The 25,757-nt window shown below is 41.3% G+C and overlaps 1 protein-coding gene across 2 annotated transcripts in view; it reads left to right on the plus strand.

Moving 5' to 3' along the window:
* Positions 1-6,128: 6,128 nt before the first annotated feature.
* KYAT3 (kynurenine aminotransferase 3) overlaps positions 6,129-25,757 on the plus strand; it is a 66,679-nt gene continuing 47,050 nt past the window's right edge. Inside the window, exons 1-2 of one of the 2 annotated variants that reach the window (XM_068964780.1) lie at positions 6,219-6,231; positions 10,494-10,593. In XM_068964780.1, coding sequence (XP_068820881.1) covers positions 10,495-10,593 — 99 coding nt within the window. In that variant the 5' untranslated portion in view covers positions 6,219-6,231; position 10,494. Of the gene's footprint in view, positions 6,232-10,493; positions 10,594-25,757 lie in introns of both variants that reach the window. The other variant, XM_068964781.1, reaches the window with a different exon arrangement.

Consider the following 25,757-nt stretch of genomic DNA (forward strand, 5'->3'; position numbering starts at 1 on the left):
TCCGGGGGGCCAAGAATCCCGGCATCGTAATTCAACAACAACCTTTCACCGTGGCCACTGCTGAGTTTTCCAAATTTGCTGGCGTACTGATTGCAGCACTTTCACAGCATCATCTTTTAGGATTTGAAATCGCTCAACTGGAATTCCATCACCTCCACTAGCTTTGTTCATAGTGTTGCTTCCTAAGGCCCACTTGACTTCACATTCCAGAATATTTGGCTCCAGGTGAGTGATCACACCATCATGGTTATCTGGTTATGAAGATCTTTTTTGCATAGTTCTTCTGTGTATTTTTGCTATCTCTTCTTAATATCTTCTATCTTAATATCTTAAGACAGATATTAAGATATCTATTATATATAACAGATATATTATATATTAAGATAACATCTTAATATCTGTTAGGGCCATAACATTTCTGTTCTTTATCATACCTATCTTTGCATCTTTCCACAAGCCTCATATCCATCAGAGGGCAGAAAGAATGGAAACTAAATTACAGAAAACAAACCAAACTGATCACTTGGATCACAGCCTTGTCTAACTCAATGAAACTATGAGCCATGCCATGTAAGGCCATCCAAACTGGACAGGTCATGGTGGAGAGTTCTGACAAAATATGGTTCACTGGATAAGGGAATGGCAAACCACTTCAGCCCTCTTGCCTTGATAATCTTATGAACAGTATGAAAAGGCAAAAAGATAAGACACTGAAAGATGAACTCCTTATAGTCCAATATGCTACTGGAGAAGAATGAAGAAATAGCCCCAGAAAGAATGAAGGGCCTGAGTCAAAGCAAAAACAACACCCAGTTGTGGATGTGACTGGTGATGGCAGTAAAGTCCTATGCTATAAAGAACAATATTGCATAGGAACCTAGAATGTTAGGTCCATGAATCAAGGTAAATTGGAAGTGGTCAAGTAGAAGATGGCAAGAGTTCAGTTCAGTTCAGTTCAGTCACTCAGTCGTGTCAGACTATTTGTGACCCCATGAATTGCAGCACGCCAGGCCACCCTGTCCATCACCATCTCCCGGAGTTCACTCAGACTCACATCCATTGAGTCCGTGATGCCATCCAGCCATCTCATCCTTGGTCGTCCCCTTTTCCTCCTGCCCCCAATCCCTCCCAGCATCAGAGTCTTTTCCAGTGAGTCAACTCTTCGCATGAGGTGGCCAAAGTACTGGAGTTTCAGCTTTAGCATCATTCCTTCCAAAGAAATCCCAGGGCTGATCTCCTTCAGAATGGACTGGTTGGATCTCCTTGCAGTCCAAGGGACTCTCAAGAGTCTTCTCCAACACCACAGTTCAAAAGCATCAATTCTTCGGTGCTCAGCCTTCTTCACAGTCCAACTCTCACAACCATACATGACCACAGGAAAAACCATAGCCTTGACTAGACGGACCTTAGCCGGCAAAGTAATGTCTCTGCTTTTGAATATGCTGTCTAGGTTGGTCATAACTTTTCTTCCAAGGAGTAAGCGTCTTTTAATTTCATGGCTGCAGTCACCATCTGCAGTGATTTTGGAGCCCCCAAAAATAAAGTCTGATACTGTTTCTACTGTTTCCCCATCTATTTCCCATGAAGTGATGGGACCAGATTGAACACAGACATTTCAGGAATCAGTGAACTAAAATGGACTGGAATGGGTGAATTTAACTCAGATGACCATTATATCTACTACTGTGGGCAAGAATCCCTTAGAAGAAATGGAGTAGCCCTCATAGTCAACAAAAGAGTCCAAAATGCAGTATCTGGAAGCAATCTCAAACTCAACAGAATGACCTCTTTTCCTTTCTAAGGCAAACCATTCAACATCACAGTAATCCAAGTCTGTGCCCCGATCCGTAATGCTGAAGAAGCTGAAGTTGAACGGTTCTATGAAGACCTATAAGACCTTCTAGAACACACACACACACACACACACACACACACACACACACACAAAAGATCTCCTTTTCATCATAGAAGACTGGGATGCAAAAGTAGGAAGTTCAGAGATACCTGGAGTAACAGGCCAGTTTGGCCTTGGAGTACAAAATGAAGCAGGGCAAAGACAAACAGAATTTTGCCAAGAGAATGTACTGGTCGTAGCAAACACTCTCTTCCAACAACACAAGAGACGATTCTACACATGGACATCACCAGATGGTCAATAGTGAAATCAGATTGATTATATTCTTCACAGCCTAAGATGAAGAAGCTCTATACACTCATCGAAAACAAGATTGGGAGCTGACTGTGGCTCAGATCATGAACTCCTTATTTCCAAATTCAGACTTAAACTGAAGAAAGTAGGGAAAACCACTAGACTATTCAGGTATGACCTAAATCAAATCCCTTACGACTATACAGTGGAAGTAACAAAATTTTCAAGAGATTAGATCTGATGGACTGCCTGAAGAACTATGGACAGAGATTCGTAACATTGTACAGGAGTCAGTGATCAAAACCATCCCCAAGAAGAAGAAATGCAAAAAGGCAAAATGGTTGTCTGAGGAGGCCTTATAAGGACTTGAGAAAAGAAGAGAAGTGAAAGGCAAAGGAGAAAAGGAAAGCTATATCTATCTCAATGCAGAGTTCCAAAGAATAGCAAGGAGAGATAAGAAAGCCTTCCTTAAATGATCAATGCAAAGAAATAGAGGAAAACAATAGAATGGGAAAGACTAGAGATCTCTCTACTTAAATCCCACTGAAATAACAATGAGGCAGTTCTGTTAAGCCATAACCCTGTAAGAGCCAAAACAAGGGGAATACAGTGACATGACAGCAAGACTAAAGATGCTAGAAAGCAAATAGGCAGGTAGACATTTAGAGCAGATTAAAAAACTTGAATCCCAAAGCAGTCATAAAGAAAGTCAAGAAAGCAACTACACCTACCCCCACAGAACTCTCCAAAGATTCAGGACTAAAGACAGGAGGGTTATCTAAAGTCCTTTCTAACAAAGAACTAGATCCCCAGATCCCCACAGCAAGTTCATGCACCCCCAATAACTGATTCTCCTTCACTTTGGCAAGAGATTGGCAGTTTATCCTCTGAAGAGTGTAAACAGAGAAGATCCAAGTCAGGAGAAACTAGGCAGAGGTGACTGTAGTGGGAATTTCTAAATGTACTTTCACAGCCTTGGGAAATTCCACTGAAATAGCACCTGGAAAAACAGCATATATTAAGAAACTATGTTAATGATTACCTTTCATGTTTTTCTTAAGAATAATCTCCTTGTTACAAACACCAAGGCCAGACCCAGAAGGGAGTATGACTGGGATCATGAAAGCATAGACCTTGAAACACGGGGTCAGCGTCAGGCACGAATGCTGCCTACCCACCTGCTGATCGTTCCCGAGACTAGCCCAAAAGGGAACGGCCTGGGGTAAAAACAAAGAGATCTGGACTATGTCAGTGTAGTGTCTTGGGAAAGATAAGATTTTTAAAAAAGTCTTGCAGTCTGCAATTAGGAATAAAAGCTGGACTCAGAGTGGACTCTGCACCTCAGTCCAATAGAGGCTGCATGTCCCCTGACCCATTGTACCAGATTTTGTGTTCTGTCTTCATTCTCGTCGCTCGTTCCCGGACCGTTAGGGCCATAGGTGACTGTGGAGGGTAGAGCTGACATAGAGGAGTAAGTAGATGTCAGCAGAACAAACATTGTGACCCTTAGCACTCTCTCCCTCCATTGCCACCACCTGAGCCCAGAAAATATCATCTCTCCCTCTAATAACCTCCACAGATCTTTCTGCTTCTGCTCTGGGCCCAACGACAAGTCTCTTCGCCAAAGGAACTGGAGTGTTTATTTTAAATGTGACTAAGATTACTTTATCCCTCTGCTGAAGGTTTCCCAATGGCTATGTCAATATAAAGTAAAAACTTTCTGTGGTCTTCCTCTCCATCCTAATCTGGAATCACTTTCCCCTGGATTACTGTGTTTTAGACACACTGGCCTCTCTCCTGTTCCTCACTTGCCAAGTTTCCTTATATATCAGAGCCTTTTCAACTGCTATTTTCCTTTTCAGAATTACTTTTGGCAAGGCTGCCTCTTTATCATTCAGTCTGGTGCAAATATTACCTTCCCAAAAAAGAAGACTTCCTGACTATCATATTTAAACCATCTGCAGTCTCCAACCCTCATTGTTTTTTTCAGAGCACTTATCACCATCTGAAGTCAATGTATGTATTTATTTGATTATTGTCTGTTTCTTCCTCTTTAAGGTCTGAGACACTTTCTGTGCCCCATTACCCCCAGAAGGGTTGGCATCTGTGCTGTCAATTCATGTATTTGTTAAACTGAGAAAAACAAAAAACCAGTATCTGGTATGAGGGACTGAACTGAAACTTACCCTTAAGGTTTCAGTGTTGTTAGGAACTAGCCCAGGTGTTTCCCAGTAAAATATAGCAATTTGACAGAATACTAACATCAGACAGTCACTCTCCAATTATGACAAAGTGACACAACAGACAAGCTCAAGCAATAATTGCACCTAAACTCAGATAAAACAAGGTCACTGCCAACTACCAAAACAGCAAACCTCCTCCTCTCCTGACTAGCAAAAACACTGCTTTTTATCAATTACAAAATTAGCTTTGCAATTTTCCTCCCTTCTTCTACACGAGGTATATTATGATACCCAATCTAATGATTACCCCCACTTCCTGACAGCACCCCAAACAGCATAAATCTCTATCTCCTTGGACCCTCCCCCCAAATCACTCAATATAAGCCCAAATCCTCTAGCCCAAATCCATCTACCACTTTGTTATTGAAACAACCCACAGTTCCCCAAGATGGAAGCTCTCCCTCTTTGCAAGGAGTAATAAACCCAACCTTTTAACTACAGGTGTGTTCCTTGTGGCCTCTTAGTGGAGAGTACTGACAAACCAATGTGCCTCACAGTAGCTCACAGTTGGGGTAGATTCCCTACTGTACACAGTAATTTCTCCACCCACCTAATCAACTTCAGAATCTCCCGGTACCTAGTTACAGAGTAGATTCCCTCAGCCAAACACTATCTTTGTTCTCTCCTCTGTAGTTGAATAACAAGCTACTGCCCTTCCCAATGGAGAAGGCAATGGCAAGCAACTCCATTACTCTTGCCTGGAGAATCCCATGGACGGAGGAGCCTGGTAGGCTGCAGTCCATGGGGTCGCCAAGAGTCGGACACGACTGAGCGACTTCACTTTCACTTTTCACTTTCATATATTGGAGAAGGAAATGGCAACCCACTCAAGCGTTCTTGCCTGGAGAACCCCTGGGACGGGGAGCCTGGTGGGCTGCCGTCTTATGGGGTCGCACAGAGTCGGACACGACTGAAGCAACTTAGAAGCAGCAGCAGCCCTTCCCACTCCCTCTATCCACTCGTTTTCTTAAATTAGGAAAGGAAGAAAAATCTAGTTATGAAACTCAATTCTTACCAGAACCTCTCCTTTCACTAAACACCACCTCAATAGATGAGTAATTCATGGTGTTCCTTTTTCTCTTAGCGGATTTTTCTCCTTCACCGTTAAAAGTGTCACTTTCCTTCTCAGTTTCACATCACATAACATTTTCAATTCTCTAATAGAACTCGTTTTACTGTTCAGGAAGGTAAAGTTCCTTTGTGCTTTTTTGATCAAACTCCAACCTCTACCACCACCACCACAGGTGATAAATACACCTACAAACCCTTTTGCACACTCTCTTTAGCCTTGCCTTCTCTGGCACCTTCTACTACCATTCTAACTACAGCCGTCCCCTCATCTAAGTCCTGTGGCCCCACCTCTCGCCCTTTCTTCCAAATCAACCCTTCCCTAGAATCCGCCCCAAACCAATCGGTCACATGCATCCAATTAGAGCTGTGGACCTAAATTACATACCCAATCCCGGCCTTAGAGAACCCCCCGCCCCATCCCACCCCTTAACCAGATCCGCCTCTATTCAGCAGCTCAGACCTGGCTTCGCGTCTCCACCTGCCTGGTCCCGTCCCCAATCCTGGCTGTCCGCATAGCAAATCGCGTACGAATCCAAGCCCCACAGACAATCCAGATCACATCGCAGCGAAGCTCCATCTTGCCGGCTTAGTCTCCTCTGACATTTCGCCGCCCACTTCTTCACCCCCGCCCCTACTCAATTGCATCCAGTCCGCGACTCCAGTCAATCTCCGTTCAGGCTCCGCCCCTAAGCCCGAATCCCGCCCCATCAGGCTCTCGAGCCCTCGCGGGACTTGAGCTCCGGGAAGCGAGGTGTTCGCGCGAGAAAGGTCAGTGTGGCGCTAGAAGGGTACTCAGTGGGTGATGGTTGCCGTTTTGGCTCAGAATCACGGGGAGCGAGATGAGGCGGGAGACCGGTTAGAGTGCGCTGCCGGGCCGCGCGACTGGCGAGGTTGGAGGAAGAGCAGGGGTTGGATTTCCTTCAGGATTCGGACTCGCCTTCCCGAGCTGGGGCGGGAGCTCGGAGTTGGGCCTCTTGACTCCGGGCTTCGGTGGACAGCGGGCCAGGTAGCAAAGGTCAGCGCTGGAGTTTCAGAGTTCGCTACGGAGAGGGAATGGCACCGAAGTGCTGGCCTTCTAGAGTGGGACCCCGGGACTCCGGTCCTCGTCTGCCCTTTTTGCGCTTGATTTTGCAGTTTGGATGTTTTGTAAACGGTTTAGGAAGCTGATACCGACTTCCGTTGATCCGTAACCGAGATTCTCAATAAAAAAGGAAACACAGGCTGCTAGCTTACCACATATGACTCTAGTGGAACCCATGGTTTTTAGATAAAAGAAAAGCGGTCCAATCTGGTGCTTTTGGAGCCCCCCGCCGAGTACGGTCTTGCCGGCGCGCGTCTCCTTCACCTCTACCTGAGCCAGGCAGCAGGCTCCTACCACACCCGGCTACACACCCACCGTTACTAACTCACGTGGGCCTAGAACCGAACTCCTGCCAGCTTAAACGAAGCACCATATTACTGCCCTCTGCAGAAGTTTATAATGACTAGAATTTCGTTTTCACAAAACAGCTTTCAACAATTTCAGGCTCATGTCTCCTGTCTTATACCTGCTCTGTATGGCTGATTTTTCCATTCTTGGTTCAGGCTTTGAGGTTTATTATTCCCACTGTACTTTCCCGGAGAGTACCTTATTCACTCACCTCCTACTTTCCCTCTGTGTATCAGTAAGCCTTAGAAACATTCTAGAAGTGGACTAACAGGCAGAGCAAGAAGTGGAAATAAACTTTTGATCAGACTCTTAACCTGTTTTGTACATTAATTAGCACTAGCTCTTTTGGCAGGCATACATTAATCTTCCTTGAGCTTGCAGTTAACCTGAACATTCTGGACTTGTGAAATTCGCTGCATCTCTTCCTGTCTCTACTCCCCAGTATGTAAAGTGGTTACAAATTCATCATTTGGAATTTAAGCCCAGAGCTTCAAACTTTTTACCATTCATTTGGATTGCTTTACTCACCTTTTGGCTCTGGATTCTGTAACAATTCATCAGCCTTCTCAACTTCAGGTCACTTGCAGATGCACCACACATACCTTCAGTATCTTCATTTTAAACAATCTACACCAAAGATAATAAATAATTAAAATTTCTATTCATCATGCCTACATTAGAGTGGAATTTATCTTATGTATAATAGGCCATACTCATGTTTACTAGATGACATTGATTCACAATTTCCTGATTTTCTTCACAGAGCATCATTTTTATGTATAAGTGAGAAAAAACAACCAGTGAAATGTTTAAAAGCCATATGGCTTTTAATTTTTTATTTTTAAATAAAAATAACCTTTTTATTTTTTCCAACTTTTCAGTGATACCTCAGATGTTTTTATTAGTGAATATGCATAGGGAAAGTTAATTGCTTTAAAGTGCTGCTCAAAAAGTGTTTGTTTAAAGTACGAAAGAAATAAATCTTAGAGATTCTGAATATGTCTCTGTTAGCCTGCTTAGATTTCTTTGGAGCCAATTTTTCACCGATGCTCCCACGATTCCTTCTACAATGAAATTACCTAGTGAGAGTAATGAATGAGAAGAAAATCAGGCCTGTATCTGGGCACTGAGGAATTTCGTCATTGAGGGAGGAAAAAGAGAGATTGTAGTGTGTCAAAAGCCAAGGGAACATGATGCTTCTGGGAGGACATAGGGCTTAACCAGCAGATATAAAGCTGCAGAGAACTCAAGAAAAGTAAGAATTTCGCAATGTCCACTGAATTTAACAATATGAAGGTCAAAATTCACTTGGGCCAGAGCTGCCTCTGTGGAGTAATCAGTACAAACATTAGATTGCCCTGGGCTAAGAAGTATAGATTCGGGAAAAGGGACAGTCAATAAAATTATATCGTTTTAACTAGGAAAGACGAATATATAGAAGAGAATGGTAATAATCAATGGAGCAAGGGAGAGAAATAGCATCCAAGTCATGGGAGGAGAGACTGTTCTTTTGTAGCAGGATCACTTTATTATCATAGGAAGAAAAAAGGAATTTTTTCAGTTTAGTTTTTTTAGAGGTGGGCAAGTTGAAAAAATTCCCATCCGATGGCTTCTGTTTTCTCTCTTATAGGAAACATGGTCATCTGCTTAGACTAAAGAGGGTTATCTGTTAGAGGAGTGTTGGAAAAATTAAAACAATCATTTTGTACTATGGGAGAGAAATGTTGCCTATTCTCTTAATGGCTTTTGACTGAGGCCGAGAATTAAATTGACATAAGACAGATTAACAGGAGAAAAGCAGACATTTAGTTTAAGTTCTATGTGACACAGACACTTTTGTGAGAAAATGAAGACCCAAAGAAGTGGCAAAACCAAATGCAGGTTGAACAAAGAGAGACCATTGTGGAAAAGTAACCAAAAAGTATGGAGCAATTTAAAGGAAGATAAGAATTATTTTAACTAGGTCTGTTTATACAGAATTCTCTCAGCTTTAACTCTCTAAGAATGTCTCTCTCCCCACCACCCCCACCCCCACCCCTACTCCTATTAATGACCCAAGAATAGGCATTTCTTGATTTAAGAAAACTTTGACTTGAAAGAGATTTCCCTGGTAGCTCAGACGGTAAAGCGTCTGCCTACAATGTGGGAGACCTGGCTTTGATCCCTGGGTCAGCAAAGTTCCCCTGAGAAGGAAATTGCAACCCACTCCAGTACTCTTGCCTGGAAAATCCCATGGATGGAGGAGCCTGATAGGCTACAGTCCGTGGAATCCTAAAGAGTTGGACACGACTGAGCGACTTCACTTTTCTTTCTTCTTTGACTTGAAAGAAACATAATAAGTCGTTATTTACAAAGGAATCACTATTTTATAAAAGGACTCATTATAACTAGTTCACTTAAATCATTAATTTATAAGGTGATTTTATGTATTTATTCGTTTGACACATTTATTTATAATATGCCCCCTGTGTACCAGAGAAGTGAACTAAACACACCAGGCCCCTACTCAGGGCACTTACATTAAATTACCAAATGAGTGAGTTGTCAGCCAAACAAAGTGCTTTGCAGAGTTAACCTAGGCTCATGTGGTGTAGAATGGCTAAGAGGCTGTCATTTAAGCTGAGATTTTGTTGACAAGGTCAGGATTTTCTATTTTACTTTTTTAGAAACATCAAATATGTTAATTTTCACATCTAAAGCTTTCTGTAGCCTTCAAAGTTTGGTAAATTAAGGAGATTCATAATTAGTTTCAGTAGTCGGTTTGAATCCATTAAGTATGTCTTTTTTTAAAAAAAAAGCTTGATTATTAGATATAAAGGAAATACCCTCCACTGATAGAACATTGTTGGAGTAAAACCTTATGGGAAGTTTCTACTGCCCTGAATTCTTTCACTTGTAAGTGGCAGTATGATAAGAGAAGTCCATTTTGCTTTGATCGCCTTCTATTGACCCATGGTGATAATAATTTCCTTATAGGTAGAGAAATAGTTCAGAATCAGGTAGAGAAGTAATTCAGAATGCATGCCTGCTAGGTAGCTGAAATCTCTTAATGGGGCATGCTAATTATAGAATTGTTGAGGGAAGTACCATCTGAATAAATAAGGGAAGATTCATTCACATAACCTTTTTATTTCTCAAGGATCTACTATAGTCCTTTTCAAACAGCTTTCTAAATAACCTGCTTTTAACAACATTAATTTACTGTTACAAATTGTGCCTTTACTAGTGACTTCTCCAGATAATTCTGAGTTTCAGTAGTTCTTAGATTGAAACATTCTGGATTTTAATGGCTGCTAGAAATGGAACTTTTACTTCCTGGAGTTTAATGATCTAGACTAAAGTAGGAGTTTATTTTTAAAATTCATCATATCCTTACAGATCTAGTTTAAAATGACACGTGTATAAATTTGCATAAGGAAGTGTTCTATTGGAATAATTAGAACATTTCTCTTGATGAGAGATTATATCATAGAAGGAAAACTCAGCTATAGAAAAAGTTAATTTCTGTTTTATACCAGGTTGTGGTCTGTTGGGTAGCTGTGTTTAATAGTGGTATAAGTATACATTTACTCCCTTTAAATTTTTGTCTTTTATTCCGTAGCATGTTTTTGGCCTGGGGGAGACTCTGCACCCTTAGCTGTAGACCTAAATTCCTGAAGACAGTTTGGGCTTCAAAAATCCTTGGACTCTCTACTTCTGCTGTAGGTATTGCTTAATCACTTATAGAAATAAAATTGCACATATTCTGCAGTATTTGAAAAAGACAATTTTTCATGGCTATTTTGTAATTATTTTATTAAAATGAGTATTTATGTTATATAAGCTGAAATGATCTCTTGTCATTAGCCAGAACTGACTTTCACTGCTTGCCTGTCTATATGTCAGGCATCAGTTCAGTTTAGTCGCTCAGTCATGTCTGACTCTTTGCGACTCCGTGGACTGCAGCACGCCAGGCTTCCCTGTCCATCACCGACTCCCGGAGTTTACCCAAACTCGGGTCGGTGATGCCATCCAACCATCTCATCCTCTGTCATCCCCTTCTCCTCCTGCCTTCAATCTTTCCCAGCATCAGGGTCTTTTCCAGTGAGTCAACTCTTTGCATCAGGTGGCCAAAGTATTGGAGTTTCAGCTTCAACATCAGTCCTTCCAGTGAACACCCAGGACTGATCTCCTTTAGGATGGACTGGTTGGATCTCCTTGCAGTCCAAGGGACTCTCAAGAGTCTTCTCCAACACCACAGTTCAAAAGCGTCAGTTCTTCACCACTCAGCTTTCTTTGTAGTCTAACTCTCACATCTATACATGACTACTGAAAAAACCATAGCCTTGTCAGGCATAGTGCAGGGCATTTTATTCATTATCTCAATTTTTTTTTTTTTTCAATTGAAGTATAGTTGATTTACAATATTGTGTTAGTTTCAGGTATACAGCATAGTGATTCAGTTTTTTTTTTAAACAGGTTTTATTCCCTTATAGATTATTATGAGATAATTGGGTATAATTCCCTGTGCTATACAGCAAATCCTTATTGCTTAGCTATTTTCTGTATAGTGGTTTCTGTCTGTTAATTACTCACTCCTCATTTCACCCCACCCGCTTTGATAACCACAAGTTTGTTTTTAGATTAATTAGTTTTTAGATTCCACATATAAGTGCTATCATATAGTATTTGTTTCCTCGGTCTGATTTACTTTACTAAGCATAATATTATTTAGGTCCATCCACATTGCTGCAAATGTTGGTATTTCATTCTTTTTTATAGAGAGTTATATTCCTCTGTATATATACCACATCTTCTTAAGCCAGTCATCTGTTGATGGTGCTTGGTTGCCATCCATGTCTTGGCTGTTATAAATAGTGATACTATGAACATTGAGGAGCATGCATCCTTTTGAATTAGAGGTGTTTCCTGCTCCCCTACCCCCCCCCCCCCGCCCCCACATACCCAGGTATATACCCAGGAGTGGAATTGCTGGATCATATAGTAGTTTTATTTTTGATTTTTGAGGAACCTCCACAGTGTTTTCCATACTGGCTGTACCTATTTACATTTCTACCAGCAGTGTTTAAAGATTCCTTTTTCTACACATTTTTTATTTATTGACTTTTTTGATAATAGCCCTTCTGATCACTATGAGTTGATAGCTCATTGTGCTTTTGCTTTACATTTTTCTGTTAGCTAGTGATGTTGAGCATCTCTTTATGTGCCTAGTAGCCATCTCTCTATATATCTTTTTTGGAAAAATATCTATTCAGGTCTTGCCCATTTATTGATTAGGTTTTTGTTTCTTTGATGCTGAGTTGTGTGAGCTGGTTGTATATTTTGGGTGTTAACTCCTTGTTGGTTGCATCATTTGCAACTATCTTTTCCCATTCTGTAGGTTGTCTTTTCATTTCATTAATGGTTTCTGTTGCTGTGCAAAAACTTAATTTTGACTTAAGTCCCATTTGTTAATTTTTTCCTTTATTTCTTTTGCCTTGGGAGACTAAGAAAATATTGCTCTGACTTATGTCAAAGACTGTTTTACGTATGTTCTCTTCTGAGTATTTTATGGTATCATGTCTTCCATTTAGGTCTTTAAGCCGTTTTGAGTTTGTTTTGTATATGGTATGAGAGAATGTTCTAATCTCATTATTTTACGTGTGGACGTCCAGTTTTCCCAGCACCGCTTATTGAAGAGATTGTCTTTTCTCCATGTATGATCTGGTCTCCTTTATGTAGATTAGCTGACCAAAGCTGAGTGGGTTATTTCTGGACTCTCTAGTTTCTTCCTTTAACCTGTGTATCTGTTTTTGTATCAAAACCACACTGTTTTGCTTACTGTAGCTTTCTAGTACACTCTGAAGTTAGCAGGGTTATACCTGCAGCTTTTTTTCTCTAGATTGTGTTGTCAATTCTGGATCTTTTGTGGTCTCATGTAAATTTAAGATTATTTGTTCTAGTTCTATGAAAAATGTCATGTGTATTTTAGTAGAAATTCTGTAGATTGCTTTGGGTACTATGGCCACTTTAAGAATATTAATTATTCCATTCTAAGAGGTCAAGATATCTTTTCATTTAATTAAATCATCTTCAATTTCAAGTCTCCACCTCCTTGGTAAGTTTCTTAGTAGTCTTTATGTTTTTGATGTGATTTTTAAGGGGAGTTTTTTTACTTTTGCTTTCTGATATTTCATTATAGTAGTACATTTCTGTGTATTAATCTTGTATGCTACAACTTTGCTGAATTCATTTATTACTTCTACTAGGTTTTGTGTGGAGACTTTAAGGTTCTCTATTATAGAATATCATGTCATCTACAACTATTGACAAATTGACCTCTTCCCTTCCAATTTTTTATTTTATTTTTCTTGTCTGACTGCTGTGTCTATGACTTTCAATACTATGTTAAATAAAAGCAGTGAGAGTGGGCATCCTTGTCTTGTTCCTGAATTTAGTAGGAATGCTTTCAGCTATTCAGTGTTGAATATTACATTGGTTTGACATAAATGACCTGTATTATGTTGAGATATGTACCCTTTATACCCACTTTAAGAAGAGTGTTTATCATGAATGTATGTTGTGTTTTGTCAAATGCTTTTTCTGCAGCTATTGAGAATACATGTGGTTTCTGTGTTTCCTTTTGTTGAAATGATGTATCACATTGATTTGTATGTGTTGAATTATCCATGTAACACTGGAATAAATCCAACTTGATCATGGTGTGTGATCCTTTTTATGTATTATTGGATTCTGTTTGCTAGTATTTTGTTGAGGATTTTTGCCTCTGTATTCATCAAGGATACTGGCCTGTAATAATTTTCTTGTTTTGTTAGTAACTGTCTGGTTTTGGTATCAGAGTGGCATTGTAGAGTAAACTTGGGAGTTTTCCCTCTTCCTTTTTTTTTTGGAATACTTTGAAAAGAGTAAGTTCTTTATTTAATTGGTAGAATTTTCCCCTGTAGCCATCAGTTCCTAGACTTGTTTGAGGGGAGTTCTTTTTCCTTTTTAATGTAATTTATTTTTGGCTGTGCTGGGTCTTTATGGCTACATGCAGTTTTGCTCTCGTTGCAGTGAGCAGGGGCTACCTTCTAGTTGTGATTCAATGGCTTCTCATTGTGGCAGCTTCTCTTGTTTCAGAGCATAGACTCTAGAGCACCCGGACTTCAGTAGTTGTGGTTCCTGAGCTCTGGAGCACAGGCTCAGTAGTTGTGGCACATGGACTTAGTTGTTCTGCAGCATGTGGGATCTTCCCAGAAAAGAGATCGAATCCTTGTATCCTGCATTGACAGGTGGATTCTCTACCACTGAGCCACCAGGGAACAAAGGGAATTTTGTTTATTACAGATTCTATTTCACTTCTAGTGATTGGTCTGGTTAAATTCTTTTTGACTCAGTCTTGGCAAGCCATATGGGTCTAGAAATTGGTCCATTTTTTCTAAGTTGTCCAATTTGTTGGCATATAACCATTCATAGTATTCTCTTTTGATTTTTTTTTTTTTAAATCTCTGTGGTATTGAGATTTCCTGTCTTTGATTTTGTGTTTTATTTGGGTCCTCTGCCTGTTGATGGACATGAGTTTGAGCAAGCTCTGGTAATTGGTGATGGACAGGGAAGCCTGGCATGCTACAGTCCACGGGGTTGCAAAGAGTCGGACACAAGTGAGCAACTGAACTGAACTACCTATTGATAATCTTATAGGTGTTCCCTTGTACATATTGTTTTTCCCTTGCTGCCTTTTGATTCTCTCTTTCGCTTTTGCCATTTTAATTATCTGTCTTACTGTGTGTCTGTCTAGGTTCAACTTGGTGGGGACTCTCTGTGCTTCCTGTACCTGGGTATGTTTCCTTCTTTAGGGTTGGAAATTTTTCTGCCATACTTCCTTATAATACATTTTGATCCCCTTCTGTCTTTCTTCACCTTCTAGAACTCCTGTTATACAAAGGTTGGCACACTTTATGTTTTACTAATCTTGTATGTTGCTTTCTTTTTTTTATTTTTTATTTTTCTGTTTGTTGTTTGATTGGGTGATTTATTCTATCTTCCAGATCATTTCTTCTATGTAATTTAAGACAGCCATTCATTGCTTCTAGAGTGCTTTTTATCTCAGAAATTCAATTACCTATTTTTGATTGGGTCTTCTTTATAGGTTCTATTGTTCTTTGTTGAAATAATCTATGTTTAGACCAATTCTCTTTCTTAATTCAGTTAGCATTCTTATTATTAACTCTTTGAATTCAGTGTCTGGTAGACTGACTATCAGGCTTCCCAGATGGCCCAGTGATAAAGACTCTGCCTGTCAATGCCAGAGATACAAGAGACACAGGTTTGATTGCCATGTGGCAAAGATCTCCAGGATAGGAACTGGCAACTGAAAATTCTGTGGACAGAGGCACTGGTGAGCTACAGTCCATGGGATTGCAAAGAGTCAGATGTGACTAATCGACTGAGAACACACACACAATTATCTGTTTCATTATTTATTCTTTCAAGGAATTCTCTTCCTCTTTTAACTGGGAGAATTTCCTCTACCTTTTCATTTTACTGAACTTTCTCTGTCTCTGTGAACTGAAACGGTTATCTGTTGGTCCTGTAGGGGTGTTTTCATGTTGGAGCAACCCTGTGTAGACTGTCTTTGGTGCAGGGGCTGGTTTTGATATGGATATCAGGTCTCTCCTCCAGGTGTGCTGGCCTCTATCTCCTTGTTAGGGATTGTGGTTGATGTATCTAAAGCCTGTGCAGTGTGTGACACAGGACTTCCTGTTGCTCTGCAGCTTTGCCACCCTGTCAGGGGCAGGGTCTGCTCCCTAGTTGTTGGAGTAGAAGCCCTGAGGTTTGGGCTCAGTCAGACTCCATTCCCCGGAGTATGTGCCCCGCCCTAAAGGAGGGGATTGCTGGAGAAAGTGAGGCCTTCTGTGTACTCAGAGAAGTCTGGCGGGCCTCCTGAATAGATATCTGCGGCTCCAGTGTCCATTCCCCTTTGTGATCATCACTGATCTAGTGCAAGGCTGTGGCATGGAGTGGGCAAGCCAGGCACTCACTTGACTGGGACTGGGGTCAAGGCATTGTGGCTGTAGGAAATGAAGTGACGATGCTGCCACCAGAGACCTGGGCTGCCTCTGTGGCAGTCTTCTCCTGGGACCTGTCTGCCCCACATCCAGTGCTGAGTTCTGGTATGGTGGGCAGGGCTGGTATGCTCACGTGGCTAGGAAAGGGACCCCAGCATGCTGGTCACATAGATTCCCAGGTGCTGCAGGAGTAAATGCTAACAAGGGCCACCATTCCAGTCGGACCATACCCCAGGCCCTTACACCATCTATGTCCCTAAGTAAAGTCTTCTCCCAGGACCTATCTGTCCCGTATACAGTGCTAAGCTCTGATGTGGAGTGGATGGGGCTGAGGTCTTCTTCCTGCTTGGTTTAGCAAATGTCGGGAGCCAGCAGCCACCAGTGCAGAAGTCTCTTTGCCCTGCTTATTGGCAGGTCGCCACCATATCCTCTTCATGGGTAGAGTCTAGGCTTCTCCAGCCCTTCTCTCTGTTTCAACAATTCTCCCTGTAGCCAGGGGGCTTGTCTCCTCCATGTAAGATCCTGAGACTGGGACACCCAGCCTGTGACTCAACATGCTTGCTCCGCTGGGTAAAAGTTCTCTCAGATTGTTCAGATCCCTCACTGTCGCAGAGCTCCCAACCCTAAGCTTTTTTTCCATCCTACCCCATTAGATGGAAATCTTTCTTACAGCTTTGGCTGTATAGGTGTTGGTTGTTTTGTCAGTTTCCAGTTAGTCTTCCATGAGAATGTCCCACGTTTGGATGTATTTTTGATGTATTTGTTAGGGGAGTTGAGCTTCATGTCATCTTGATCCAGTCCCTTTATTATTTCACTTTATATTTACAAAATTCTTCACGTTATGATTTGCTATAATCCTTTTTACATATGGAAGCTTAAATAGGTTTAGTATCTTGCCCAAGGTCAAAATACCACATTTACCCCTTTCTAGCTCTGGCATGCATTCTAAACGTCTGGCTCCGTCTGCTCAAGAAAGGATGTAACTAGTGACTGTAAGTGCAGGCCTCATGACTTCCAATTGTAGGAAATACAGTGGATTGAGGACCAGATTATATGGCGAATTGGAAAAGCAAACAAACCCAAGATGTGGGTCGTATCCACAGATTTGATTCCTAACTTGGTTTCTTCAACAAGTCAGTAGCATGGAGAAAAAGTGGGGGTGGGTAGTATTTCAGAGGGACTGCTCTGAGATGCGGAGAAGGCAATGGCACCCTACTCCAGTACTCTTGCCTTAAAAATCCCATGGACGGAGGAGCCTGGTGGGCTGCAGTCCGTGGGGTAGCTAAGAGTTGGACATGACTGAGCGACTTCACTTTCACTTTTCACTTTCATGCACTGGAGAAGGAAATGGCAACCCACTCCAGTGTTCTTGCCTAGAGAGTCTCAGGGACAGCTGAGCCTGGTGGGCTGCCGTATACGGGGTCGCACAGAGTTGGACAAGACTGAAGCGACTTCGCAGCAGCAGCAGCAGCTCTGAGATGAAAAGAACATTAAAAAGCACAACCACCAGAATGATGTATGGACCTTGTTTAGGGACTTGATCCAATCAACAGAAATGTAAAGAGATATTTTTAAAGACATTTAGAGAAATATGATGGTGGATTGGGTATTAGATGATATTAAGGAATTACTGTTAGTGTGATGGTGACATTGAAGTTATACAAGAGAATATCAATATCTTGTATAGATATATGCCAAAGGAAAGGAAAAGGAGGAAAAACTTTCAGTTTTTCCATTACAGGAACATTCTGTAATTTTCCTATGCCATCTAGTGGCAAAATAATGTAATTTGTCTGCTTCTTTAGATTGAGAGCCATATCTTAGAAAAAGTTTAATATCTGTGAGATAATTCTGTTAGTGTCTGCTTACTTGGGCAGCATTTTTTCCAAAGGGAGAAAGAGAACATGGTTTAACAATATCCTGGCAGCTCTTTTTTTCTTAATTTTAAAAAATTTTAATAAACTGTATGTTTTAGAGCATTATAGTGAAGTGAGTGAAAGTTGCTCAGTCATGTCTGACTCTTTGCAACCCCATGGACTATATAGTCCATGGAATTCTCCCGGCCAGCATACTAGAGTAGGTAGCCGTTCCCTTTTCCAGGGGATCTTCCCAACCCAGGGATCGAACCCATGTCTCCCACATTGCAGGTGGATTCTTTACCAGCTGAGTCACCAGGGAAGCCTTTAGAGCTTCAGATCAAAATTGAGCAGTACAGAGTTCCCGTGTATCCCCTGGCCGGACACATGCATAGCCTCCTCTACATCAACATCCCTCACCTGAGTGGTGTATTAGCTACAAACATTGAAACTACCTTGATACATTATGTTCACCCAAAGTCCGTAATTTACATTAGGGTTCACTCTTGGCGTTGTGCCTTCTGTGTGTTTTGACAAATGTATAATTACATGAATCCATTTTTACGGTATAACACAGACCAGTTTCACTGCCCTAAAAATCCTCTGTCTTCTGCCTGTTTGTCCCTCCTTCCCTCTTAAGTTCTCTAAACCACTAATCCTTTTGCTGTCTGATTTTGCCTTTTCCAAAATGTATACGTTTGTGATCATAACACATGTGGCTTTTTCAAATTGGCTCCTTTCACTTAGCAATATACATTTTCCTCATTGTCTTTTTCTTTGCATGATGACTCATTTCTTTTTTGCATGGAAGAGTATTCCATTATTTGGGTGTACCACAACTGATCCATTCATGTATCCTGGTTGCTTCCAAGTTTTAGAAATTATGAATAAAGATGCTATAAACATCAGTGTTTAAGATTTTATATGGACTTAATTTTTCAACTCCTTTAGGTAAAACCAAGGAGAGTGATTGCTAGATTGTATGGTAAGAGTATCTTTAGTTTTCTAAGAAACTGCCCTGTCGACTTTCTAAAATCAGCTTTATAATGGCACAGGAAACCATAGAGTATGCTGCTGCTGCTGCTGCTGCTAAGTTGCTTCAGTCGTGTCCGACTCTGTGCGACCCCATGGATGGCAGCCCACCAGGCTCTGCCGTCCCTGGGATTCTCCAGGCAAGAACACTGGAGTGGGTTGCCATTTCCTTCTCCAATGCAGGAAAGTGAAAAGTGAAAGTGAGGTTGCTCAGTCGTGCCCGACTCTTAGCGACCCCATGGACTGCAGCCCACCAGGCTCCTCAGTCCACGGGACTTTCCAGGCAAGAGTACTGGAGTGGGTTGCCACTGCCTTCTCCGACCATAGAGTATACAACTCAATAATTATTGTTAAATGTATATACCATAAAACCACTGCCACATCAACATATAGAATATTTCCATCACCCCTGAAAGATGCTTCATGTTCCTTCACAGTTCATTTGTCACTGCTAATTTGCTCTTTGTCACCATAGATTATTTTGCTTTTTTAAAATTGTTATTTTATCTAAGTGGATCATGTATTATATACTCATTTGTGTATGGGTTCTTTCACATGCATAGTGATTTTAAAGTGACCCATGTTGTTGTTTTTTGAGCTCATTCTTTTTTATTGCTGAAAAGAATCCTATTGTATGGATGTATTGTCTGTTTAACCATTCATTCACTTGTTGATGGACTTTTGTATTATTTCCAGGTTTTAGCTATTTTGAGTAAAGTTATTGTGAACATTGAGTACATGTGATTGTGTGGACATAGGTTTTCATTTCTCTTGTTTAGATACCTAAGAGTAGAATCACTGGGTTGTGTGGTAGATTTATGTTTGTTTTTAAAGTAAGTGTTAAGCAGTTTTCCAAAGTGGTTGTATCATTTCACATTTCTTCCAGGGTTGTACAAGAGTTCTAGCTGCCTCGTATCCTTGTCAACATACAGTATCTATAATTTTAGCCATTTTGTTGGGTATCTAGTGGAAGCTCATCGTGGTTTTAATTTGCATTTCCCTGATGACTGATGATGTTGAGCATCTTTATATATGCCTTTTGGCCTTTCATATGCCTTTTGTGAAGTGACTATCAGAATTTTTGCCCTTTCTCAACTGGATTGTTGGCTTTCTTATTGCATTGTGTATTCTTAATGTGTATTTATGTACTCTAAATAAAAGTCTTCTGTAAAATAACATGTTGCAAACACTCTAATTTTATGACTTACCTGGCAACTATTTAAGAGGTATTTGAGCCTATTGAAAGATATTATAGGGGAGGGGAAAAATCAACTTTTTCCTCTATCCTAGGTTTTCTGACTGAGGCCCTAAGAATTAGACTGAAAAGAAAGATTAAAACAAGAGTAAAACAAAAACTGTTCATCATGCATGTTGTGTATACACACAGGAGAACTCAAGTGAGATTAGTACCTCAGAGTCATTAGAAATCGAGCTTATAAATAACATCTTAACAAAGAACAGTAGATCTGTAGAGAAGGGACTTAACAAAGGAAAAAGAGTGTAGGAATGAAAACAGGGGTTGTATTCACGAGGTTTGTCTTGTAGAGTCTGGTGCTGTCTCAGCTGATGAGTCTACAATTATCTCTGGTGATTAAGAATTGTCCTGTTCACCCAGGTGGAAGGGGGAGGGCAAACGTGTTCTTCTGTGTGCATGCTCAGTCACTTCAGACTCTCTGTGGCCCTTTGGACTGTAACCCTCGAGGCTCCTCTCTTCACGGGATTTCCCAGGCAAGTCAAGCAATAATAATAAACATTTTAAGTGATCACCATATGCTTTACGTGATATCTCATTTAATCCGTGTAACAACTGTATATTGTTAGCACTGTTTTGTTTTCTCCAATTTACTGGTAAGAATATGCAGCCTTGGAGGGTTTGGTAATTTTCTTTAGTCACGCTGTCAGTGTCTTCGATCATTGTACTGTATATTCCCAAGCAAAATTATTGATAACTCAATAAATATATTTTACTGAGAATCTAAGATTTGAATATAAATATATAGATACATATACAGATATACGTGTACTTTTTTGTTTCTTCTTCTTCACTCGCTCAGTTGTGTCCGACTCTTTGCAACCCCGTGGACTGTAGCCTGCCAGGCTCATATGTCCATGGGATTCTCCAGGCAGGAATACTGGAGTGGGTTGCCATTTCCTTCTCCAGGGGATCTTCCCGACCCAGGGATTGAACCCAGGTCTCCCATATTGCAGGTAGACGCTTTAACCTCTAAGCCACCAGGGAAGTCCCTGGGCAACCTGAAAGATAACACATGAGACACAGTTCAGGTTCTAAAAGAAAGCCTGAGAACAGACGTTACACATGTGCCATAGAAATTTTGATGAGAGAGGTCAGAGGGAGAATAGAGGAAGGAAAGGTTACTTAGAATCTGAGAACATTGCTTAGATGTTCAATCTTAGGTATGTCTCGTCAGGTATAACAATTACCGCAAACTTGATTGTATTACAGTGACAGTTACTCTCACAGTTCTAGGCTCCAGAATCCAAGATCAGGATCCACTGAGCCAAGATTAAGCTACCACCAGGACTACAGTCCCCCAACCCCCTAGAGAGAGTCCATTCCTAGCCTCTTCCAGCTTCTGATACCTGCTGTAACTCCTTGTCTTATGGCCACATCACCCTAATCTTCATGGCCGGCATCTCCAAATAAGTCTCTGATCATCTTTACGTGGCCTTCTCTGTGTGTGTATAATCTACCTCTGCCTCCTCTTATAAGGACACCTGTGATTAAATTTAGGGCCCACCTGGATAATCCAAAATTGTCTCCCCATCTCAAGATACTTAATTGAATCACATCTGCAAGGATATAAGGATGTATCACCTTATAAGGTACCATTCACAGATTTCAAGGATTAGGATGCAGGTGTCTTTGGGAAGGTCGTTTCTGAGCCAAGCATAGTGGGGATTATGGAGTAGATCATCTCCAACAGAGGAAAGAACGTGATTGAAAGCAAGTGAAAAGAAACACACTGAAGATAATTAGATAGTGACATCAGGTCCTGTGCTCTTGCATCACTGTATGAAACAGCAGGGCAGGGGGAGAGAAGGCTGGAAGGGATTCAGTTCAGTTCAGATCAGTCGCTCAGTCATGTCCGATTCTTTGCGACCCCATGAATTGCAGCACGCCAGGCCTCCCTGTCCATCACCAACACCCGGAGTTCATTCAGACTCACGTCCATCGAGTCCGTGATGCCATCCAGCCATCTCATCCTCTGTCGTCCCCTTCTCCTCCTGCCCCCAACTCCTCCCATCATCAGAGTCTTTTCCAATGAGTCAACTCTTCGCATGAGGTGGCCAAAGTACTGGAGTTTCAGCTTTAGCATTATTCCTTTCAAAGAAATCCCAGGGCTGATCTCCTTCAGAATGGACTGGTTGGATCTCTTTGCAGTCCAAGGGACTCTCAAGAGTCTTCTCCAACACCACAGTTCAAAAGCATCAGTTCTTTGGCACTCTGCCTTCTTCACAGTCCAACTCTCACATCCATCCATGACCACAGGAAAAACCATAGCCTTGACTAGACGGACCTTAGCCGGCAAAGTAATGTCTCTGCTTTTGAATATGCTATCTAGGTTGGTCATAACTTTTCTTCCAAGGAGTAAGCATCTTTTAATTTAATGGCTGCAGTCACCATCTGCAGTGATTTTGGAGCCCCCCAAAAATAAAATCTGACACTGTTTCCCCATCTATTTCCCATGAAGTGATGGGACCAGATGCCATGATCTTCGTTTTCTGAATGTTGAGCTTTAAGCCCACTTTTTCACTCTCCACTTTCACTTTCATCAAGAGGCTTTTTAGTTCCTCCTCACTTTTCCGCCATAAGGGTGTTGTCATCTGCATATCTGAGGCTATTGCTATTTCTCCCAGCAATCTTGATTCCAGCTTGTATTTCTTCCAGTCCAGCGTTTCTCATGATGTACTCTGCATATAGGGTCTTGAATTCCAGGTTGGAATGTGAGGTACATTCCGTGGACTGAGGAGAGTCTCTGGAGATTTTATAACAAGCTAGTGGTATCCCCCCCCTTGGAGAAGGTGATGGCAACCCACTTCAGTACTCTTGCCTGGAAAATCCCATGGACAGAGGAGCCTGGTAGGCTGTGGTCCATGAGGTCGCGAAGAGTCGGACACGACTGAGCAACTTCCCTTTCACTTTTCACTTTGATGCATTGAAGAAGGAACTGGCAACCCACTCCAGTGTTCTTGCCTGGAGAATCCCAGGGATGGGGGAGCCTGGTGGGCTGCCATCTATGGGGTCACACAGAGTCGGACACGACTGAAGTGACTTAGCAGCAGCGGCAGTAGCAGCAGCAGTGGCATCCCCCAGTCTGTGCTGTAAGAATGTAAAAAAAAAAACGGCATTATCATTTGACTGCATCCCCATTTCTGTCATGATCTTCCTCCCCACTGCTCTCTCTCTCATCTTTTCATCAATGTATTGACAGGCATTTTATTATAGTACTTTTTAAATGGGAGGGAGGCAGGGGAAAATGCCATGATTCATTAGCCAAAGGTAAGCCACTCAGTGCTTTTCCCTAGGATTTTTGAGACTGGCACCAGAGAAAGCTCTCAGTCGCTCTACAGTGGTGAAATTGGGAAGTCTAAATGTGTATTGTTTCATGTGGAGAAAAGTGGGCTGAAATTTTGTGGGAAAGTGGTAAAGCGGAACCATGATGAAGGTTAAGTTTCTGGATTCAATGTTACCCTTGAGTCTGGCTGCACCAATTACCTTCTCATGGTGACATGAGCCTTCTAAGAAATTTCGCTTTTCCCATAAAGTGTTCAGATTGAGTTTTTGTCTCTGCAACTAAGAGATCTGATTTGTATAGTTTTGGGGCATCTCTGTATTTGTTTGCTTCTCACTTTCTAAGCTAGGAAAGAGCATAACAGTATTTTATTTATTGTTGTTGTTGGGTTTTGTTTTATTTTTTAAGTCAGATTGGGGAACAACCAAATTTCTAGTGGACTGTCAAACTGGTACCGTGTCAATAAATTAACCTTTCCAAAGGGAAAGACAAAGTTTCTTTTAAAAATAGATCTGTATTTAAACAAAGGACACTGAGGAAGTTGTATAAGTGCTAAGAAATGAAGGCAAATGATACTGTGTCATCACCACATGACGTAGTTGTTGTTGTTTAGTTGCTAAGTTGTGTCTAACTCCTGTGACTTCCATCGACTGCAGCATGCCAGGCTTACCTGTCCTTCATTATCTCCTGGGGTTTGCTCAAACTCACGTCCACAGAGTTGGTGATGCCATCCAGTCATCTCACCCTCGGTCACCCTGTTCTCCTTTTGCCCTCAATCTTTCCCACATCAGGGTTTTTCCAATTAGTCAGCCCTTCGAATCAAGTATTGGAGCTTCAGCTTCAGCATCAGTCCTTCCAGTGAGTATTCAGGGTTGATTTCCTTTAGAATTGACTGGTTTGATCTCCTTGCAGTCCAAGGGACTCTCAAGAGGCTTCTTCAGCATCATGGTTCGAAAGCATCAATTTTTCAGTGTTCAGCCTTCTTATGGTCCAACTCTCACATCTGTACATGACTAACTAACCCATAGATGTTAAAGATAATAGATGTTTAGGCTACCCCAGCAACCTGGCATCACGGTAAGCGGTATGCATTACATGGGTGCTTCCTTTCTGGTCCAGCCTAGTCTTAAAATACTTGAATCCATCTGCTTCTCATGCCTGGTTATTGTCTTCACCTCTCCATCCGTTAACTCTGTTATTTCTGTTTCTGGCTTTTTCTTGCATTCTTTCTGTTTTACACTTGACTACCCTGTGAGTCATAGTTATCAGCCACCTTGATTTCACACTTTGAGCTCACCTTTTTTTTTTGTTTTTTTTTTTACATTTGTCCTATCCCATCTAAATGCATCGGATCTTATAGTCAGGGCCCTCAAATAGTATACAGTTGACCTGAGCATCTTTGAGTCTTAGGATAATGGGTTAAGTTTTTTTTCTTCTTTCCAAACTTTCCTATTCCAGTACCATTGCAATAGCCTTTTTTTTAAGTTGAGGTGTATTTGACATACACTATTGTGTTAGTTTCAAGTATTATTACATTATGATTTGACATGTATACATTGCAAAATGGTCGCAACAACGTATAGTAACCATCTGTCCCCATACAACATTATTACAGTGTTATTGACCATATTCCTTATGTTGTGCATGACATCCTGATGATTTATTTACTGGATTACTGCAGGTTTGTTCCTGTTCATCCCCTTCGCCTATCCTCTTCTTCCTTCTGGGAGTTCTTTGTATCTGTGGAACTTTTTATTTTGTTCATTTCTTTTTTTTTAGATTACGCATACAGGTAGGGTATTTGTCTTTCTCAGTCTGATCCCATGGACTCTGTGGAATTTTCCAGGCTAGAATACTGAAAGGGATTGCCATTCCCTTCTCCGAGAGATCTTCCTGACCCAGGAATCAAACCCAGATCTCCTGCCTTGTAGGCATATTTTTTACCATCTGAGCCACCAGGGAAAACCCTCATTTAGTATAATGCCCTCTAGATCCACTCATGTTGTTATAAATGACACGATTTTATTTATTTTTTTATTGCTGAGTATATTCTACTGTGTGTGTGTGTGTGTGTGTATTCACACATACCACATCTTATTTTTCCATTTATCTATCAGTTAGTTCAGTTCAGTTCAGTCGTGCCTGACTCTTTGCAACCCCATGGACTGCAGCACGCCAGGCCTCCCTCTCTATCACCAACTCCCAGAGTTTACTCAAACTCATGTCCATTGAGTCCATGATGCCATCCAACCGTCTCATCATCCTCTGTCGTCCCCTTCCCCTCCTGACTTCAGTCTTTCCCAGCATCAGGGTCTTTTCAGATGAGTCAATTCTTTGCATCACGTGGCCAAAGTATTGGAGTTTCAGCTTCAGCATCAGTCCTTCCAATGAATTC

Source organism: Capricornis sumatraensis, chromosome 2, assembly GCF_032405125.1.
Source record: "Capricornis sumatraensis isolate serow.1 chromosome 2, serow.2, whole genome shotgun sequence".
NCBI lineage: Eukaryota > Metazoa > Chordata > Mammalia > Artiodactyla > Bovidae > Capricornis > Capricornis sumatraensis.